The 20874-nt window shown below is 36.8% G+C and overlaps 1 protein-coding gene across 3 annotated transcripts in view; it reads right to left on the bottom strand.

Annotated features, from left to right (window-relative positions):
- Window positions 1-20874, bottom strand: part of SYT1 (synaptotagmin 1) — a 607838-nt gene that overhangs the window by 155953 nt on the left and 431011 nt on the right. For all 3 annotated transcript variants that reach the window (XM_081593169.1, XM_081593170.1, XM_081593172.1), the window contains one exon: window positions 3880-4064. In XM_081593169.1, the coding sequence (XP_081449295.1) occupies window positions 3880-4064 (185 nt within the window). The remainder of the gene's footprint in view (window positions 1-3879; window positions 4065-20874) is intronic.

Here is a 20874-nt window from a genome sequence, read left to right as displayed (position 1 = left end):
GAGCTTAAGCAAGACATTTTCTGTACTTTTACATTAAATTCAGACCTATTAAATCAGTAGTTATTATAATATCTAAAGAGCAATAGTCCCTACCCCCTACCCCTAACAAAATGCAGAGGAAAAGGCATGTAAGCCCAGAAGTTCTCAGAGTTTGATAAACTGTACTAGAAAAGACTGTGTTGGGAAAAAGACTTTGTTTTAAATTGCAAAAATTTAGTGTATATGCTTCTGTCTTGATTCAATATTCAAAAGGTGCTTAGTTGTACTTGGATAAACCATCAGAAGGTGCTTTGTTCATGCTAAGTTAAACTGTTCAGATTTGGAATTGATAAGGCACATTAAAAAGGGAGCATAAGACACTGAATTTTCTTTCTGTGCCCATCAATTAAAACGAGCTTTCTAATACTGTTCTCTTTTAATCAGTTAGTAATGTTTAAAATGAGAACCCTTTATCTTAGAAAAAATCAATTTAGTTCAGCCTTTTGATGTGTGTCAGAATGGTACACCCTCAGCTGTGGAGCCCCAGCTGCCAGGCCACTAAATGTATCTGAGCATTGACTTAGGGGTATCTAATAGGAGAGGGAACCTACCGCAAGGGACAGTCCCGAACAGTCATGAGACACAACACAGATAAGGAGGACATAGAAGGAAGAAATCAAAATTTAAATATCCACACACATTAGTAAAAACCATGGAGAAATGACCTCTCCAGACCTTTGACTTTGCAAGTTGATATTGCCCCTCTGTATTTTTAGTGCTTTTACGTTTTAAACCATTAAAAACCGTTAAATATATATTCTTTGCTGTATAAAAATACTATCTATCATTACCATTTTGTTGTCATTGCAGAATATTTAAAAATTCTTCCTTGGTTATAAAATCTTATCATAGAGACATAGTCATGATTATTGAGCTTTGAATTTATATGAGTTCTTATGCGGAATGAAATAGTAAAAACGTACTGATTTCTCCTAGAGCTTAGGTATCTTAAGAACGCATATCTAAAATGCCTCTTACACCTGTCTACTTTCTAGATATGAAGAGCCATAGGTTATCACTATTGCTTTCCTCATGTTTATGTCAGTATTTTGTCTAAAATTGCTTGAAAATTTAAGTAAAGAATAATTTATCCTTGTTTATGCTGTTTCGAACTTGGATGATCAGATGGTCACGTGACATAGCATCTTAAAATCTATACATTTTGTTCTGATGTTTTATCCTTTCTTTTAAAAAAAATGATAGAAATCAATTGGTTACTTTTATCTCCTTAAAAAGTAGCATAGGCTATTATATAACTGTTTACCAATGGGGCCTATTTTCACTTGCTCAAATTATATTTTCTTCTGTACATTTAATTGGTCATAAGTTAAAATAAGACCTATAAAATCCTAGTAGACAAAATGATCTACTTAAAATGATTAAAAAACACCTTTTGAGTTGTTGAAATTCTAAATGCTATATTGTAATAGTAGATTGCTATAAACTATCAATGACTTCCTAGTATTTTCTTATTTGACTCATTTCTCTTCCCCTCTCATCCAAAAGACTTGGTGAGCAGTAAAAAATTAACCATCAGTCCTCTGTATTTACTGTTTTTGAGATCTTGGTCATTTATCCATGTCATAACAGGGGTAGTAAACACCGCTACTATGCTATAAATTACAGTCTTACATCCTATAGAACAAATTCCACAAAGAAAAATACAAATTTCTTGTCCTAGGAAGAAAGGCTGTAGTAATCATTTAACATTATTTAGTGCTTTTAACTGTTAATTCTAGCATAGATGAAAACCACATTTGAATTTTATTGAAGATATGAAAATGACAGTATTATATTTCCAGTTTGTTTCATAGATACAGATGAAATTCACATATAAAGTATTCAGACCATCCATGTCCATCTAGAAGATTTTTACTACATTTCATCTCCCAAATACGTTGTCCAAAGAAATCTATCAAGTCCTGCTGGTTACACAAAATGGTGAAATAAGCAAGACATGATTTAAAACTTCAGTTTCTATGTAACAAATTAACCAAAAAGAAAAATCCTTCTTAGACGTCTGTGGTTGAACATTGGTGCCTGGGCTGCTCTGGCTGTGGTTAGGAACTTTGAGAAAAAGGTAACCTTTGATACTGAGCTCAGAATGAATCTCTGTGAATGAGAATGCAAGTATCGTGTTCATTCTATAGCTTTGAAACCAAGCAAAAGTTTGAAATGAGCCTCTGTGAAATCATTTTCAAGAGACATTACTGTGTCTTTGAGAAAAGTGTTTAAAACTCAGGCTGGAGAGAGGGATTAGTGTCCTGACTGTGTGGAGAACTTATGCAAGTGTACTAAAAAGGCCCTCCTTAACTAAATTATTCTTAAGAGGATATACATATTTAAGAGTATAATTAACAGTAATACTATAAGAAGAATTTATAAAACTACCTATATATGTTGCTATTAGGGAATAAGTAGAAATTTTGATTTATTTGAAGGGAAACAGTGATAACTCAAAATATTATCTTTGAAAAATCTTTGCATTTACTTTTTATATGAAATAAGTGTTCTTTAGAAATATTCCAAAAAAGAAATGAAGGGGCATTTAATTATTATAACTCTTAATAGTAGACTTTATTCTCAACCAAATCATCTAGTCTAGGAAAAATAGACGGTATAAAGCAGGGGTCCCAACCCCGGGCCACTGACCCGGCTGCAGAGCAGGAGGTGAGTGGCTACAGAGCCAAACTTCATCTGCTGCTCCATATCGCTCACAGTACTGCCTGAACCCTCCTCATCCCCTCATCCCCGTCCACAGAAAAATTGTCTTCCACAAAACTGTCCCCTGGTGCCGGAAAGGTTGGGGACCGCTGGCATCAAGGAGCGGTCCTTAGCCTTGGGACGATAACTCAGGCAGATGGATTTTATAACCTGTGTTATGGCTCTAACTCTCCTTAAGTGGAAGAATAAGGATTTTGCCTTAAAATTCTACCCTGTTCTTTAGATCCAACTCATCATTCTCTTCCTTCTCTTGTATAACTCATTGTTCCTAAAGCACTCATCACTGGGTTGGATGATTGCATAGGGATGGTAGCTTTCACCATGTGTGATAAATAGCTATAAGACTCAGTATTTAATGGTCATTATGAACAGTGATAATGTTAAAAAGATGTCCCACCCAAGAGAGAGAACAGATATTCTTTATTCTGTTTCTCAAAATCTAGACCCACTTATAATGGGTTAAACAGATGTAATAAAAATATTTAGCTATAATTTCAGTATGCTGGGCCTATCAAGACGGCCCTGACGGTCATGGATACTCTTTCTTGGTTTATATGCCTGGTGATGGTGGTTTGGTGGTTTAATTCTGAAGTTATGTCTGACTCGAGCGACCCCATGGACTGTAGCCCACCAGGCTCCTCTGTTCATGGGATTTTCCCAGGCAAGAATATTGGGGTGGGTTGCCATTTCCTCCTCCAGGGGATCTTCCCAACCCAGTGATTGAACCCACTTCCCTGGTGGCTCAGGTGGTAAAAAATCTGCCTTCAATGCAGGAGATGGAGGTTCAATCCCTGGGTCAGGAAGATTCCCCTGGAGAAGGGAATCGCTACCCACTTCAGTATTATTGCCTAGAGAATTCTATAGACTGAGAAGAACAAATTACTTTCAAGTAGGGTAGAACTTGAAGTAGGGTAGGGTATATGCTTAGGAGATTGGAAAACTACTGCTTGTTTCCATTGTACTTTGGATGTTGAGCAATGACTGAAAGGATTGCAAAACATTTCTACCACACTGGCAAGTGTCTGGATATTGTTTATTTCTTCATTTGGCATGAAATAATAAACTGTCTATTCTTAAATTTTTAATAAAAAAAGAAATATGGAATGAATACATTACCTGATCTTTCATGGTCTTCCCCAAGTCTTTCACATCTTTCATGTTAATGGCATTCTTCCCTCCCTTTTCCTTTCCCTTCTTCTTGTTTTTCTTTTTGAATAAGCATTTCTTACAGATACAGAAGCAGCAGGTCAGGACTAAAAGGACCGCAACTATGGCTATGGCAATTAAGGCCCATGGTGGCACTGAAAGAAAAAAAAAATGTGCAAAGACTGTTAATAATAAAGCATTTACATATGCAAAACCTTTAAAGTCATTTGCTGTAAAACTACTCACTCACCCATTTGTATTTAGTGAGCTCCAGGCACACTGTCGTATGGTGCTTTATCCATGCTGTTTCCTCTGCCTATAGTGTGTCTATCTTTTCCTTCTCACCCTTCCAGGCATGTCAGATGTCATCTCTCTACAGCTCTCCCTGCCCCTCCAAGCTAGATTTTTATTGATCCATTCCTTCATTTTTTCAGAGCATGTCTCTGGAGTTTGGCCTTTGAATTTAAACCGTGGTAGTTGTGTGACCTTGGGCAAGTTCCTAACCTCTCTCTGTCTCAGTGTCTTCATCAAAAGATCTGGTACATATAAACAATGGAATATTACTCAACCATAAAAAAGGAATTAAATTGGGTCATTTGTAGAGATGTGGATGGAGCTAGAGAGTGTCATACAGAGTGAAGTAAAAGAGAAAAGCAAATATTGTATATAAATGCATATATGTGGAATCTAGAAAATGGTATAAATGATCTTTTTTGGAAAGCAGAAATAGAGAATCAGATGTAGAGAACAAATGTATGGATGCTAAGGGGGAAAGGGGAGGGGGGGAGGAACTGGAAGATTGGGATAGACATATATATATGATTGATGTCATGTATAAAACAGACAACTGATAGTCTTTCTGAAGATTAAAATAAGATGCAGTGCTTGGCACATGGCAAAAACTTAATAAATATTAGCTGCTGTTACTCATCTATTAACTACTACAGGTTCCAGTAACATGTTCTGGGAACAGTGGAAGATGTAGACATTAATAAAAAAAAACAAACAAACAGAAAAGCAAATGTAAAATCCTAACAGTAGTGAAGGTTAGGAAGCAGGACTTGATGCTCTGAAAGTTGATCATGGGGAGATTTACCCATACAGGGTCTCTGGAAGCAGGGCAGTGTTTGTAAAGCCAGGCTTAGATTCAGGCTTAGCTGCTTACAGCTGTGTGACTGGCCAGACTGTTTAACTGTTATGGATTTCTGTTTCCTTCTCTATAAAGTGAAGGTAATAATGGTACCCATTTCATCTCCTTTCAAGGCTGGGTTAGTAGACCAATAGTCTTAGAATGGCATCCAGCATATAGCAAAAATTCAATGATTAGCTATTTTTAAAAAATATTCAAGGCATGAGGCTAAGTATTATGGGTGACAGAGCTCAGGTTACATGTGGGAACATAAAACATGCACATATGAAAAAAGGGGGTGAACACACTGACAGGCTTTAGGTAAGAAAATGAGAGAAGGGAGAGAGATTTTTTTAGATAAGAGCATAGACTTCAGATTTACAGGATCTATTTAATAAAGCATATACAAATAAAGATACTCAAACATTTTTTTCTATTATAAGTTGCCCAACTACTAAAAGTAACTCTATTTTCTCATTTGTTATCCCCTACATATGTGCTTATAAAAAATCAGTTCTCATGGAAACATGGAGAATTTCAGTTTGCCTGTTAAGTAATTATTTATCCATTGAGATTCATCAGAAGAAGTAGTAATTAGATTTGTCTGTTGTAATAAAAAAAAAGACATTGGGTAGTGAAATGGTAAGGAAAAGTGCTATTTTCTTCTAGCTACATAAACATCATTAGTATTAATGATTGTTGAACACAAGTCAGGAATACTTTGATAACGTAAAAACACTTAAAAATTAACTTCTCTTCAAAACTGAGAAAATGCACTCACTTGGCTCCTTTTGCATTTAGCTTCATAATGGAGAAGACTTACTCTGCATATTATTCTAGCTTATGAAAGATGACTAGATGTTACCCTACAGATGTCTAAAACCATAACTACTGAAATTGTGTTTTCAGCCAAAGAAAGATTTGTGTGAAAGTTACAGATGAGCCCATCAGTGCAGTTCAGTTTGGTCACTCAGTCGTGTCCAATTCTTTGTGACCCCATGGACTGCAGCATGCCAGACCTCCCTGTCCATCACCAACTCCCGGAGCTTACTCAAACTCATGTCCATTGAGTCGGTGATGCCATCCAACCATCTCATCCTCTGTGGTTCCCTTTTTCTCCTGCTTCAATCTTTCCCAGCATCAGGGTCTTTTCCAATGAGTCAGTTCTTCACATCAGGTGGCCAAAGTATTGGAGTTTCAGCTTCAGCATCAGTCCTTCCAATGAATATTCAGAACTCATTTCCTTTAGGATGGACTGGTTGGATCTCCTTGCAGTCCAAGGGACCCTCAAGAGTCTTCTCCAACACCACAGTTCAAAAGCATCAGTTCTTTGGCACTCAGTTTTCTTTATACTCCAACTCTCACATCCATACATGACTACAGGAAAAACCATAGCTTTGACTAGATGGACCTTTGTTGGGAAAGTAATATCTCTGCTTTTAATATGCTGTCTAAGTTGGTCATAACTTTTCTTCCAAGGAGCAAGTGTCTTTTAATTTCATGGCTGTAGTCTCCATCTGCAGTGATTTTGGATCCCCCCAAAATAAAGTCTGTCACTGTTTCCATTGTTTCCCCATCTATTTGCCATGAAGTGATGGGACCAGATGCCATGATCTTAGTTTTCTGAATGTTGAGCTTTAAGCCAACTTTTTCACTCTCCTCTTTCACTTTCATCAAGAGGCTCTTTAGTTCTTCTATGCTTTCTGCCATAAGGGTGGTGTCATCTGCATATCTGAAGTTATTGATATTTCTCCTGGCAATCTTGATTCCAGCTTGTGCTTCATCCAGCCCAGCGTTTCTCATGATGTACTCTGCACATAAGTAAGCAAGGTGACAGTATACAGCCTTGATATACTCCTTTCCCGATTTGGAACCAGTCTGTAGTTCCATGTCCAGTTCTAACTGTTGCTTCCTGACCTGCATACAGATTTCTCAGGAGGCAGGTCAGGTGGTCTGGTATTCCCATGTCTTTAAGAATTTTCCACAGTTTGTTGTAAGACATATTTTCTTAGAGTTCTCTAATCTCATTAAGCAATCATATTTTAAAAAAAATTGTAAAGCAAGCTTATGTAACCAATGATATCATTCACAGTACTTCATTTAAAAGCCTCTACATCTTTTGATCTAGTTAAAACCTTGCCATGCATGAATGAGAGAGCCTATGTATTCATTACAGGCAAGACAGTATTAATAATGACCCTTCATTTTGAACCTCATAAATTATCCTCTTAGTCGGACTTCTGTGATAGTCTCTCAGAGAGCTACATAAAAGTCTCTTAAATTACCCAAGGCAAGACAAGATCATCTGACAACCTCACAAAAAGAAAACAGACAGTGAAAGCCCAGGAACATTATTTAAAAGAGTTAGAGAGGAACAGGATTACAGGAAGAAGTTTGATATAGTGTAACTTGAAGGTGGATTATAACCACTGAAAAACTTTTATTTTTGACTTCTGTTTCTTATACTGCTGCTCTCTCCTAGATTTGCTTTCAGCTGATCTTCTGAATAGCTTAATTTTAACTTTGAATATGCTATATTGAACATATGAAATGAGCAAAAATTTCCTCACAATATATTGGCGCCTTTAGATAGAATTGAAGAGAAAGCCTTAATGCTATCATTTTATGTACCCGTGTGAAAACTGGACTAAATAGTTAATTATAAAACACCATTTTAAATTAAAAGAAGTTGTTGGAATCAAATTTTCATGTTAATCTTTTTCTATTTTGTAGAGCAACTAAATCTTGAGAATTTGGTAAGTTTAGTCAGAAATACTGTCCACAGTATTATTGCTTTGTAGTATTGATGAAAATAAGTTTCAATATTAGTGACAAAATCTCTTGAAATATATTTTGGATTACACCAAAAATTTATTGAAGATCTGCTTATTATGGACCAGCAGCTGTGCTACAGCTTTACATATATTATGTAATCTTCACAGAAGTTTTGTTCATTATTAAGGAAAGGAATAGTGGGAAAAATTGAAATATGTTTTTACATCATTATTAGTTAAAAATGCACATATTATAAATGTGTACAAAGGAAAAATGCTTGTCTGGCTGTGAATTATACTTCATATGACATTTTACTTTTGAAAAAAAATGGACAAAATAAATAACAGCGTAAGATGCTGCCTAGAGTGATTTCTTTAATAGAAAATCTAGTTTCAATCAAAAATAGGCTCATCTAAATATTGCTACTGGAAGAAAGCTACCAATTTGTTTTTATTGCTATCTAAGGAACTTTAAATGGAATTTTACAACATTAATTTTAACATTTAACTTAAGGACCTTTCAGCAGAATATAATAGACTAATGGAAAAACTCTCCATTAAAAATGTTATTTTCATCCTCTAGTTAATGAATTAATCTCACATATCATTTAACCTGAAGGTAAACTGATGCATAAGAATTAAGTCAAAGTCAATTCTGTTTCTGATGTTTAGACGTTGTAGTACACAGAATAATGACTCTTCAAAACTGCCCACATTCTGTTCCTTGGAACCTCTGAATGTGTTACTCAACTAAAAAAAAAAAGGACTTTTCAAATGTGATCTTGAGATGGTGAGATTATCCTGGGTTATCTGGATGGACTTATGCTCCTTCCAAGTGGAAAAGGGAGGCAAGAGTTTCAGAATCAGAGATATGTGAGGATTCTGTGCTGTTGATTTTGAAGATGGAGGAAAGGACCATGAGTCAAGGAACGTAGATGATCTCTAGAAGCTGGAAAAAGCAACAACATGGATTCTCTCCTACAGCATCAACTGTTGTTGATGCATCCTTTCCCATGCCTTAAACTTTAGGTTAGTTACTGTGCTTTCTTCTGTATTCTAGAGCTGTGCTCCCAACTGCCTAGAAAATGTTCCTTATGAATCTTTTATTATCTTCTCAAAGCAGTTCTCAAACTTTGTGGCTTTTGTCAGTGCTTCTGTAATTTCCTGCCTCTTGGATATTGGAACCATGTGGAAATTCTAACTTTCATATACAACCAATTGGAGAGTCTTGTCATTTCTATTTTGATGCATTTTATTCTATTTTTTACTCTATTTTCACCTGGAAGGTTTGGGCCTGACGTTACCTCCCATCTGATCTCCCTTCCCTTCAGTTATCGCTTGTCTCCATTTTATCCATTCATTGTTATCAAACAAAGCTTTCTTTTTAAAATTGTTATTGAAGTATAGTCCAGTAGTCATGTATGGATGTGAGAGTTGGACTGTGAAGAAAGCTGAGCGTCAGAGAATTGATGCTTTTGAACTGTGGTGTTGGAGAAGACTCTTGAGAGTCCCTTGGACTGCAAGAATATCCAACCAGTCCATCCTAAAGGAAATCAGTCCTGGGTGATCGTTGGAAGGACTGATGTTGAAGTTGAAACTCCAATACTTTGGCCACCTCATGAGAAGAGTTGACTCATTGTAAAAGACCCTAATGCTGGGTAGGATTGCAGGCAGGAGGAGAAGGGGACGACAGAGGATGAGATGAGATGGCTGGATGGCATCACCAACTCAATGGACATGAGTTTGAGTGGGCTCCGGGAGTTCGTGAGGGACAGGGAGGCCTGGCATGCTGCGGTTCATAGGGTCGTAAAGAGTCAGACATGACTGAGCAACTGAACTGAACTGAATAGTTGATTTACAATGTTGTATTAGTTTCTGCTGTACAGCAGTGACTCAGTTATACATATATGTAATATATATTCATACTGTTCATGGGGTTCTCAAGGCAAGAATACTGAAGTGGTTTGCCATGCCCTTCTCCAGTGGACCACATTCTGTCAGACCTCTCCACCATGACCCATCCATCTTGGGTGGCCCCACGCAGCATGGCTTAGTTTCATTGAGATAGACAAGGCTGTGGTCCGTGTGATCAGATTAGCTAGTTTTCTGTAATTTTAGTTTTAGTGTGTCTGCCCTCTGATGCCCTCTCGCAACACCTACCATCTTACTTGGGTTTGCCTTTGACTGTGTGGGTCACAATAAACTGTGGAAAATTCTAAAAGAGCTGGGAATACCATACCATCTGACCTGTCTCTTGAGAAACCTGTATGCAGGTCAGGAAGCAACAGTTAGAACTGGACATGGAACAACAGACTGGTTCCAAATAGGAAAAGGAGTCCGTCAAGGCTGTATATTGTCACCCTGCTTATTTAACTTATATGCAGAGTACATCATGAGAAACGCTGGGCTGGGAGAAACACAAACTGGAATCAAGATTGGCGGGAGAAATATCAATAACCTCAGATACGCAGATGACACCACCCTTATGGCAGAAAGTGAAAAAGAACTAAAGAGCTTCTTGACGAAAATGAAAGAGGAGAGTGAAAAAGTTGACTTAAAGCTCAACATTCAGAAAACTAAGATCACGGCATCTGGTCCCATCACTTCATGGCAAATAGATGGGGAAACAGTGGAAACAGTGTCAGACTATTTTTTTGGGCTCCAAAATCACTGCTGATGGTGATTGCAGCCATGACATTAAAAGACGCTTACTCCTTGGAAGGAAGGTTATGGCCAACCTAGATAGCATATTTAAAAGCAGAGACATTACTTTGCCAACAAAAGTCCGTCTAGTCAAGGCTATGGTTTTTCCAGTGGTCATGTATGGATGTGAGTGTTGGACAGTGAAGAAAGCTGAGCGCTGCAGAATTGATGCTTTTGAACTTGGTGTTGGAGAAGACTCTTGAGAGTCCCTCGGACTGCAAGGAGATCCAACCAGTCCATCCTAAAGGAGATCAGTCCTGGGTGTTCATTGGAAGGACTGATGTTGAAGCTGAAACTCCAATACTTTGGCCACCTCATGCGAAGAGTTGACTGATTGGAAAAGACCCTAATGCTGGGTAGGATTGCAGGCAGGAGGAGAAGGAGACGACAGAGGATGAGATGGTTGGATGGCATCACTGACTCAATGGACATGGGTTTGGGTAGACTCTGGGAGTTGGTGATGGACAGAGAGGCCTGGCGTGCTACAGCTCATGGGGTCACAAAGAGTTGGACACGACTGAGCGACTGAACTGAACTGAATATATATTCTTCATATTCTGTTTCATTATGGTTTATCAAAGGGTATTGAATATAGTTCCCTGTGCTATACAGTAGGACCTGATTTGTGAACAAAATTTTCTAATACATAATTTTCAATTATTTTGTGCATAGCTTTTATAGTCCTCTGTGATTTGTCCCACTCCATCTGTCCATTTCTTTCTCTCTGCTCTTCTATACCCACCTGTACTCTTATCAGACTGGACAACTCATTGGGCTTTGCTCAGTTTTACCTCCATGTTTTTCTAAAGCAGATTCATTCTTTTTCAAAATGGCTGTTCTTTTCCCTCTTTAGTCATTTAAATAATACTTTTTTTCCCAAGGCTCAATACAAGCCTCACTGAATGTTGACAGATTTTAAAATACAAATATTGCATATATTTGCTAAAATTCCCCTCTCTCACCTAGTGGGAAGTAGGGACTCTGTGGTTTACACTGGGTGGTTTGTTAGACTGGCATAAAAAAGATGAATGATGAAAAGATAAAAAGACAAATCTGTAAAAATGTATAGATGATATTTAAAAACCCCTTCCTACACATGAGATTAACTTCTTGCTGACTTAAAGCTTAGCTCTTTGTAAATTCGTCATGACACAAAGCACTGATATTTAATTCAAACATAATAAAAATAATTTGGAACCAATTAGAAATAAATTTTCATTAGCAAGTCTTCTGGTGGAGAAAGAAAACCCCAAACAACTATTTTCCCTTATCAAGAGAGGCTGTTGTTTTATGAGAACTTGGCAGTTTAAAAAAGTAATTGTTTAATCAAACAATTACTTACTGAGGATCTACTGTATGTCAGACATTTTTCTCAGGTATGAGATACAGTGGCAAACATGGTTTCTGCAATCATGAAGCTTACTTTTGGCTTCCCAGTTGTTAAAAGTCGCTAAGTTCAGTCCTCAGAACATAATATAGTACATTTTCAGATGGAAACTGCATGGCTTAACACACTCCGGTGGACAAATTTAGAACTCCAGGGGTACGTTTATGGATGAACTCAACTAGTACATATTCTTTCTATAATAAAAATGTAACACTCAAATTGAAAAGTCTCATTCTCCCCAACCCCAGAGAGTTTTGGCCCTAAATAAATTTCTTAAATTATTACTTAAGGGAACCTGACATATACTTTAAAAAAAGTAGACACTCCAAATATCCTTCTCTTCACTAGAACAAGAAATATTCTTTTCCTTAATATATGGTAAAATCAAAGATGAAAAAGGGTATTGCACAGGGTACATTTATAAAAGAGAAAATTTTAGCATTACTGATGGCAGCCGTGTGTGTCAACTTCATGCTCCCAGATCTGAAGTCCACTCATCAGATGTGCATTGTGCCTCAGACTTACAGTATGAGAAGTTGGTGAAAAGGGATTTTTCTAATTTACATGAAAGGCCCTTATGGCTGAGAGGTGGCCTGCTCAAGCTCTCCTAAATTCTGAGCTCTCACCGCCAAAGAGATTTTTTTTTGCCTTCTCTAAAATACCCGACTCAGTACTTTCTGCTTAATGATGCTCAGCAAATGAAACCCACATCCCTACACTCCCTTTTCTTAAAATTTTTTCTGTATTGAAATATAATTGGTTTACAATATCATGTCAGTTTCAGATGTACAGCAAAGTGATTCAGATATATATATGTGTGTGTGTGTATATGTGTATATATATGTATATATCTTTCTTTAGTTCTTTTTCATTACAGGTTATTACATGATATTGAATATAATTCCATGTAAGACCAAGGTTTTAATCTCAAATTTTACTGCTTTTTGTTCCACCTGTTATAAAAACAAACAAAAGCAATAAAAACAAGAAACAAATCCTCTATAGTGTGTAAATATTTACATATATTATTTCCCCAATTTTGAACTAGAAAAAATGGCCACTACACTCTTTATTCTTGAGCTCAAGCAGGAGAGAACTGGACAGCTCCTGAGGCCCACCGTACTCCCACATTTTTTCCTGTAGGTCAGCTGCTCAATTCCATGCCTTGGCTTTGATTCTCTCCTTTATTTCTAGTTAGCTACTGCAATTGCCTAGGCTGGCAAACTTTTGGTGGATTGGCTCATTGGGTTCAAGTTTTAATCAAGGGCAAAACTTAACTGGTTTTGTCTTTCTGCCTTGATTTCACTTTCTAGGGCTGCTCTGCATTTTCTTTCCATTCCATTTCCATCCATCATATTAAGAAACAACCTTAAATACTTATTTCTTTTACAAGATGGACAGTATTTTCCTCTCTGAGAAATGTAAGCTTATACATTTACATCAGTCCTTGGTATTTGAGCCAAGAGCCTCAAGATACACAGGTGATATCATAGCTATGGCCACTTGAAAAATTAAGCAATATTTTAAAGAATTTTTTACCTTTCATATATCTCTATTTGTCACATGAGTACCTCACCACTTCCCTAAGGTCTGTGTAATTCATTTTAAGATCATTTATATAAAACTTAATTCTTACATTTATTGAAGATTTTGCCAACTTCTAGGTTTACCCCATACAAGACATCTTTCTATATCATTATATATTGACGCAAGATGCAGAATATCATAGAAAAATAATAACTCTGCTCTTACTCAGCAAGAAAAATAACCTATATTTTTCAAGCTTTGCTTTTAGACTATAAGTAATTATTAAAAACATAAAAGGATAATTTTTCAAAACTTGGCAAAAAAAGAAGCCTTGCGTTTTAAAGATTTTCCTAAATTAAAGAATGCAAATGGAAAAAAAGTTGTGAAAATATGTGAATTAATATAGTCATTAACCACCTCTGGAGACAGAATGTTAAATGCAAAATTTGAAACGGTGTATGAAGTGATTCAGAATACGACTTAAGATTAAACCCACCACTCAAAGATCAGATGAAGAATTTCTCAGTATAGCCTGAAATGGCTTCAAAGATCATCCATCTTTGGCTTCTGGGTATTAAGCTTATTTTTCTTCACTCTTTAGAACGGTGGTTGTAAGCCCCCTTTGAGTTGTATTCTCCTTTTAGAATATGACTAAAGCTTTGGATTCTTGATGGGAAAGTATGTTTATGTGTGTTTTAAAATTTCCACACAATTGGGAGAGTGTGGAACCCTTGTGGAAATCACAGTTCCCTAGATCAATAAGACCACTGGACTCTGAATTAAAAGCTCCTTTTCTAGAGCAGCAGAATAAAACTCAAGATTTGTGAGTTAGGGAGAATGTATTCTTTATCTGACCTAGTGGTAAAAAAATCTTCCTACCAATGTAGGCATACTGCCTACCAATGTATGCCAATAATCTGCCTACCAAATCTACATACCAATATATGCCTACCATCTGCTTACCAATGTATGCATACAATACTTTGGCCACCTGTTGCGAAGAACTGACTCCTTGGAAAAGACCCTGATGGTGGGAAAGATTGATGGCAGGAGGAGAAGGGGACGACAGAGGATGAGATGGTTGGATGGCATCACCGACTTGATGGACATGATTTTAAGTAAGTTCTGGGAGTTGGTGATGGACAGGGAGGCCCAGCATGCTGCAGTTCATGGGGTCACAAAGAGTCAGACATGACTGAGTGACTGAACTCACTGACCAGTGTAGATGTGGGCTTGATACCTGGGTTGGGAAGATCCCCTGGAGAAGGGAATGACAACTGTTCCAGTAGTCTTGGCTGGGAAATCCCATGCACAAAAAAGTCTGGTGGGCTACAGTCCCTGGGGTCACAAAGTGTTGGACACGACTGAGCACAACATTTCACTTATTTCTTCTTGGCAACCTGCTGTGTGCTTATACAATGCTGGGAGTGGTGGGGGAAACAGAACACAGAGAAGATGGGCCCCTTTTTCCAGGAGCTTATGAAAACTAACTCCCAGGAAAAAACTAGATGAGACAGGAGGCAATACCGAGTTAAACACAGGAATTCACTGCATTAGATGGGCTCTGTAGGTGGAGAAGGAAACGGCAACCCACTCCAGTATTCTTGCCTGGAGAATCCCAGGGACAGCGGAGCCTGGTGGGCTGCCGTCTATGGGGTCGCACAGAGTCGGACACGACTGAAGCGACTTAGCAGTAGCAGCAGCAGTAGGTGGCAGGTTAGAGAAGGGTAAGATAAAAGTCCTGGAGTTCAAAGAAGGCTTCATCAGGGAGGTGAGTCTTGAGGTGAGCTCAGAAGCCTTGCGTGTTACACAGTGAAAATAGCATTTGGGGAATTCCAGTTTTTTACTTCGCTCTTTTCTGTCCTGACTCCCTCCCCTCCTATCTGTCTCCCTCCTTCTCTTTGTTCTTTTCTCCTTCCTTTCCTTTGAGTTTTAGACTCCTTTTAATCAAACTTATTACCCAGTGACTACCTTGGTAAACAAAACTCTCAATAAGACACAGACATAAATCTATGTTTAGATTTTTAAAAATTATAGTAAATGGAAAGACATTTCCTTGAAGATACACAAATACTCTTCAGAATTGCCTTTGCTAGAACACATTTCACATTTCCTCTAACATAGCTCTGTTTAGCTTTTTAGTATGAACCCCTGACAAAAAGCAAACTGGGAAATGTGTCTGTATAAATACTCTGTAAAAATGATCCAAGTCATTGATTGGAGTCAGCTGTGCTGTGGTTAGTCTCTCAGTTGAGACCGACTCTTTGTGACCCCATGGACTGTAGCTTGCCAGGCACCTTTGTCCATGGGGATTGTCCAGGCAAGAATACTGGAGTGGGTTGCCATGTCCTCCTCCGGGGGATCTTTCCAACCCAGGGATGGAACCCAGGTCTCCCACTTTGCAGGTGGATTCTTTACCATCTGAGCCACCAGGGAAGCTAGGAGTCAACTAAAGGTGGCTTTTGGAGGAGGATGTATTATGTAAAAAATAACGTCGGAGAGAGGCTCATTCAATCATTCATTCAGCCACTTCAATGTCTATTCAATGCAGTAATTCTCAACACATTGGAGGAACAGTGAAGAAGTTTGAAATAACTTACTTAATCAACTTACAGTCCAGTTAGGCAGATTTGAATAATAGAAGTGAAGCAATTGTGAACAATATCAGATAGCATGTTAAATGCCAAATTAAATGGTGCCTTTTGTTAGATTCTAATTTTATATGGTCACAGCACTCTTATTCTACTTGTCTAATGAGCACTAGCTTAAAATTGCTTTGAAAAACTTTAAAACTTAATAAAACAGGAAATCAGTTTCTTTGTTTATATATGCTTAAAAAACACAAAAGAAGACTTTAGTAAAATACATTGCTTTGATACACAGGAAACCACAACCTACACATTGATGATTTTTTTTTTTTTTTTTTACCAGAACCTCTATTCGTTGATCTGATTTAAAATGCACTGTGCTATTGAACAAATTCAGTCCCTGCTGACAACTGATTAAGGTCATGGAAATTTCTTTCTTTAGCAAGGCTCAGTCATTAACAAAAGTTAGTTGACTCAAGGCCATTTTATCTGCGCAGATATTAATCAAATAACCAATTTTATAAAATGCCTACAATAATTGTCAGCTATGAATGATAAGGCTAAGTCATTCATATCGTCATGATATTGGACTGTCTGAAATTTGACATGGAAAATGATGTTGGGTGTTTAGGCAGAGATAAGCCCCCTGCACAACTTTCAGGGGATTTAGATAAGGCTCCAGAGTCAGCTCAGGAGCTTGCTGTCTGCTGGCTCCAGGGAGAAGTGTGTTGGTAAACATGGAGGGTTGCCAGGTAAGTTGGCAGATGTGAAAGCAATTCAGGGGCTAATCAGTGCTGAAGCGCTTGGAAGTTCGTAACAGTTTTCAGTCATGCTGTGGACAACACAATTTCCTGGTTAAAGGGAAATCCATTTATCCTGTAACATTTGCAGCATGTCTTTCTTGAGTTTTGATTTTTAAGTTCAAAACTAATAAAGAATTATGTCTCAGATTTTTCTTCCCCTCGTAGAAGCTAACTTTCTTCTTGACTTTGGTACATAAAGGCTTCAAAATAAGCATCTCTTGAATTTCCGTCCAATTAGGATTTGATTTTATTTTGATGCTTTGAATTAGGTCAACCATGACTTTAATCTGTTTTCTGTCTTTGGCAAAGATGCCAAGAAAAAAGAGACTATTCCAAGAATTGAATATGGCACCTGTTGTTAACTTTGGGATAATTCAATAGTTGAGAGTATATTTGTTTCTTTCCTCAGCAATTTAATATTATTAGGATGAAATACAATTATGATAAAAGAATGTCAGCTAAATGAGCAGATATGTTCCCTGCTTCCCTATGCTCTTTTATAACAGAAGAAACAAACAAAAAGGACAGTTATCTTTATTACCTGCTTTTTGGAAGGATCCCCTCCTCCCCCATACTTCCTGTTTATTATTCTAGGCACAAACAATGCATTTTTAGAATTCCCTGTAACCTGGAGAGATTTGATTGTACTGACAGGAGAACTGTGTGGTTGCCATGCATGAGCGAAAAAGGGCAGGACTTTCGAGTCTTTCCAGTCACGAAAGGAAAGAGTCAGCTTCATTAATTTCATTACTATACAAAGTGACAGGTAGACAACAGTGAAAACAAAGCTGCTTGCTTGTCTAGCTCTCCACAGGACATTTGTTCCTTGATGATCCGACGGACTGCTGCTGCTGCAGACTACACTTATTAATTTTCCTCTCCAACTGTTGTTTTCTCTGTTTGTCTCCATCTATTTCTCCCCATGGCAGTTTTATCTGTCCAATTCTCAATTTGTAGCATTATCTTTTTGTGTCCTGGTTCTTGGATGTGAACTTCCATTTTTAGTTTACAGCTCCCATGATCCTTGATTTCCTGTTTCTTGCTTTTGACAGGGTTTCCCTATGCTGGTCAGTCGTGTATATGGTGACTTTTTATGTATTTGTTTTTTTCCTTTTAATTATGATTTTTCTTCTGCATAGAGCTTGTGCTTTTCAGCATGCAACAGTGAGCATGTGACCTCAAAATCCTGTACAGATCTTGGTTTTTGTAGTTTCTGACAAATCTCCACTAAGAACGTAGAGTTCCCTTTACACTCCTCATTAAACTCAGTTAAACTCAGTTATTTCTTCCTCTGAATGACGACCATTAGACTTCCTCCAAACGTCCACCACCTGAGTAATGCCATGCAGGGGCGTTTACGTTGTCTGTCATCCACATTCATTTATGCTTTCTGACTTGCATTATCACAGTTTGATCCATGTTTTCTAGTATCTTTGTTATTTGTCTCTTCAACATGAAGATGCTATATGAAGAGGGATACTGTTATCTTCCTTTCCTTTGCCTTCTATGAAGTATCAGTTGGGTTGGGTGCATGGTAAGTCTTAAGAAATGCTTACTGAATAAATGAAAGTATAATCAGAGGCAGAGACAACCTTCTTCAAAAACTTTTTACACATAGTGAGGGCCTGGCTCCTGGGATACCTTGTTGGAACTAAAATGCACACTTTAAAAAAAATTACAGATTAAATCCTGATAAGACTTCAAAGACGTATCAACTTTTCAGATTATTTAGAAAATCTGTGCAAGCATCCTTTATTTTTTTATTCTAGGTAGACTATGGAAAAAGCAGCAAACTGGCTCATTTTTTCCTGTCAGTTATTTTTTCTAAATAATTTTTCTGTTGTATATCCCCTTCAAAGTTTCTCTTAAAATTGTACTACTGATGCTGATATGGTTTTCCTTTTCTTATATCCAGTCTCTGCAGTATCTTCTCATTTAACTTCTTATTTATAAAGTTCTTGCATTTTGTGACACTTTCACATTACCTCAACTGATTTGACCCTAAAAGCCAAATCATAGGGTAGCTAAAGTAGATACCGTAATGCCCATTTTACAGATCAGAACACTGAGGATTTGAACTATGGTTTCTGTAATGTGATTTCTTTTAGAGTGGGATAATACTTCAGTCATGGGGGTTCAGTTTTCATGCTCTTATATATTCTGGCATTCTATATAAAGATGAACAAATATTCACTAAACTGCTAAGAAGAGTTTAGTTTTGTGAACATATTTATATGTTACTGTCTGGCTTCTTTTAGCTGAAAAAATGTTTAATTGTTTATACCAAATCAATGAAAATCATGTGTCAAAAGATATTGATAATAATTATAATAAGAGGGCAACATCAGATATAACAAAGATCATGCCACTTAAATTACCAAATCAATTTCATCAAGTTATTTAGACTTCCTGAACTTCAGTTTCACTCTCTGTAACAAGGGAGCTGGATGAAGAAAGGAAATAATTATATAAACTCTGATTTATGATATGTACATTTATGACATGCAGAGTACTTAGAATGGTAAGTAATATGAAGGAAAGTTTAAAATGTCAGTTAGTATTATTTGCCAGCAATTCCTATTAAATTTCACAACTTAAATGCTTAAAACTTGGCTGAGAAAACAAGTTCTAAAATTTAGGTTAGATAAAAGATGAAAAACAAGCACTTTGTATGCATTATACAACTCCCAGTATACTCAATGTTTTCTGCCTTAACACTATATTAGAATGTCAGGGAAACATTCTAAAATCAAGATTGCTGTCAAAAAACTGAAAGGCAAAGCATTTTGGTAGTGATCAAGCTATTCATGGGTAAATAATAGAATGCATAAATCATACTTTGGGGGAGAATAAATAATAAGTCCCTCAGAATTGCAGTGGCCACCAAATGGTTATGCTATTCAAATACTGCAAGCAGCATTAGGATAATATTAAATTTGTACTAATGGAAATAAACATGTACTACTGTGTATTTTCAATAATTTGTCAATCCAGCCAACACTTCCTGAGGTAAATGTTTTAATATAGCAGTAGAGAAATCAGTGGAAGGATTTGTTTCCTCCTTCTACTGGCAGATGGTAGATTTTGCTCGAACTCACTCCCCATTCTGTAGTGCTTGTGCATTAATAACAACATGCTCTTGGATGCTGTTTCTGTTTCTCCTTAAAAATTAGCCAAGTATTGTAAGTGATTGAAAAGCTATCTTGAATTCAGCATTATGTTCAGTAGTTATTTACATACACATTTAAATTATAATGATCAATTTTTATCAAGAACAAACTTTGATCTTACACCATTTGTTTCCACTGAATAATTTATAAAACAGTTGGGTTTATTACTTCATTTAGGCAATATTATCCTCATTCGTAGATGGTAAATCTGAAGTACCCAAAATAATATGACTGTCCTAAGATTGTGGGAAAAAACCATGACCCAGTCTCAAGCTCAGTCTTTTGAACATTGAGCTGTTTGTACTAATCCAATTGTTGATAATTCCTATTTCAAATCAATCAATGATGTTAGGATTTAAACTTACCTAGGATCATAATTTTTGCTCCTTTACTATTTAAATCATTCCAATGTCACATTCATTTATAGAAAACCTTCGTTTTCTTCTGACTTTGCTCATTATTTTCAAGAAAATAAAGTTAGGAGCCTATAGTTTTCTTTTGATGATTTTGACTAGAATTGAAAATTAGCTGACATTTACATTATGATTTAGTAAAATAGTGAAATAGCTAGAGGATTTTCTTTAAAGATTGAAAGCTATGGAACTTAATGGAAGGGATGGCTGTGTTTCCCCCAGTGTTTTGCTTATGTGTAACCATCAAAGTCAAGGTCCTAGTTGATGTGCAAATATTGCAATGTTAACATGTACCCTTGGAGGGTCACTAAATCCATATACTGCCTGGAAGAAATAGAATTATCTTACTAGACAGTGGCCTTTTATGATTTTTTCAAAAAGGATAGTAGATCCATTATTTAACATATTGAGGCAAATGCCTTTCAAGCAATAATAAATTTTATATTTGAAGTTCATCTTAATGATTTAAAA

Source organism: Giraffa tippelskirchi, chromosome 4, assembly GCF_054371585.1.
Source record: "Giraffa tippelskirchi isolate mGirTip1 chromosome 4, T2T-mGirTip1v1.2.pri, whole genome shotgun sequence".
Lineage (NCBI taxonomy): Eukaryota > Metazoa > Chordata > Mammalia > Artiodactyla > Giraffidae > Giraffa > Giraffa tippelskirchi.
This window is presented reverse-complemented; position numbering and strand designations above follow the sequence as displayed.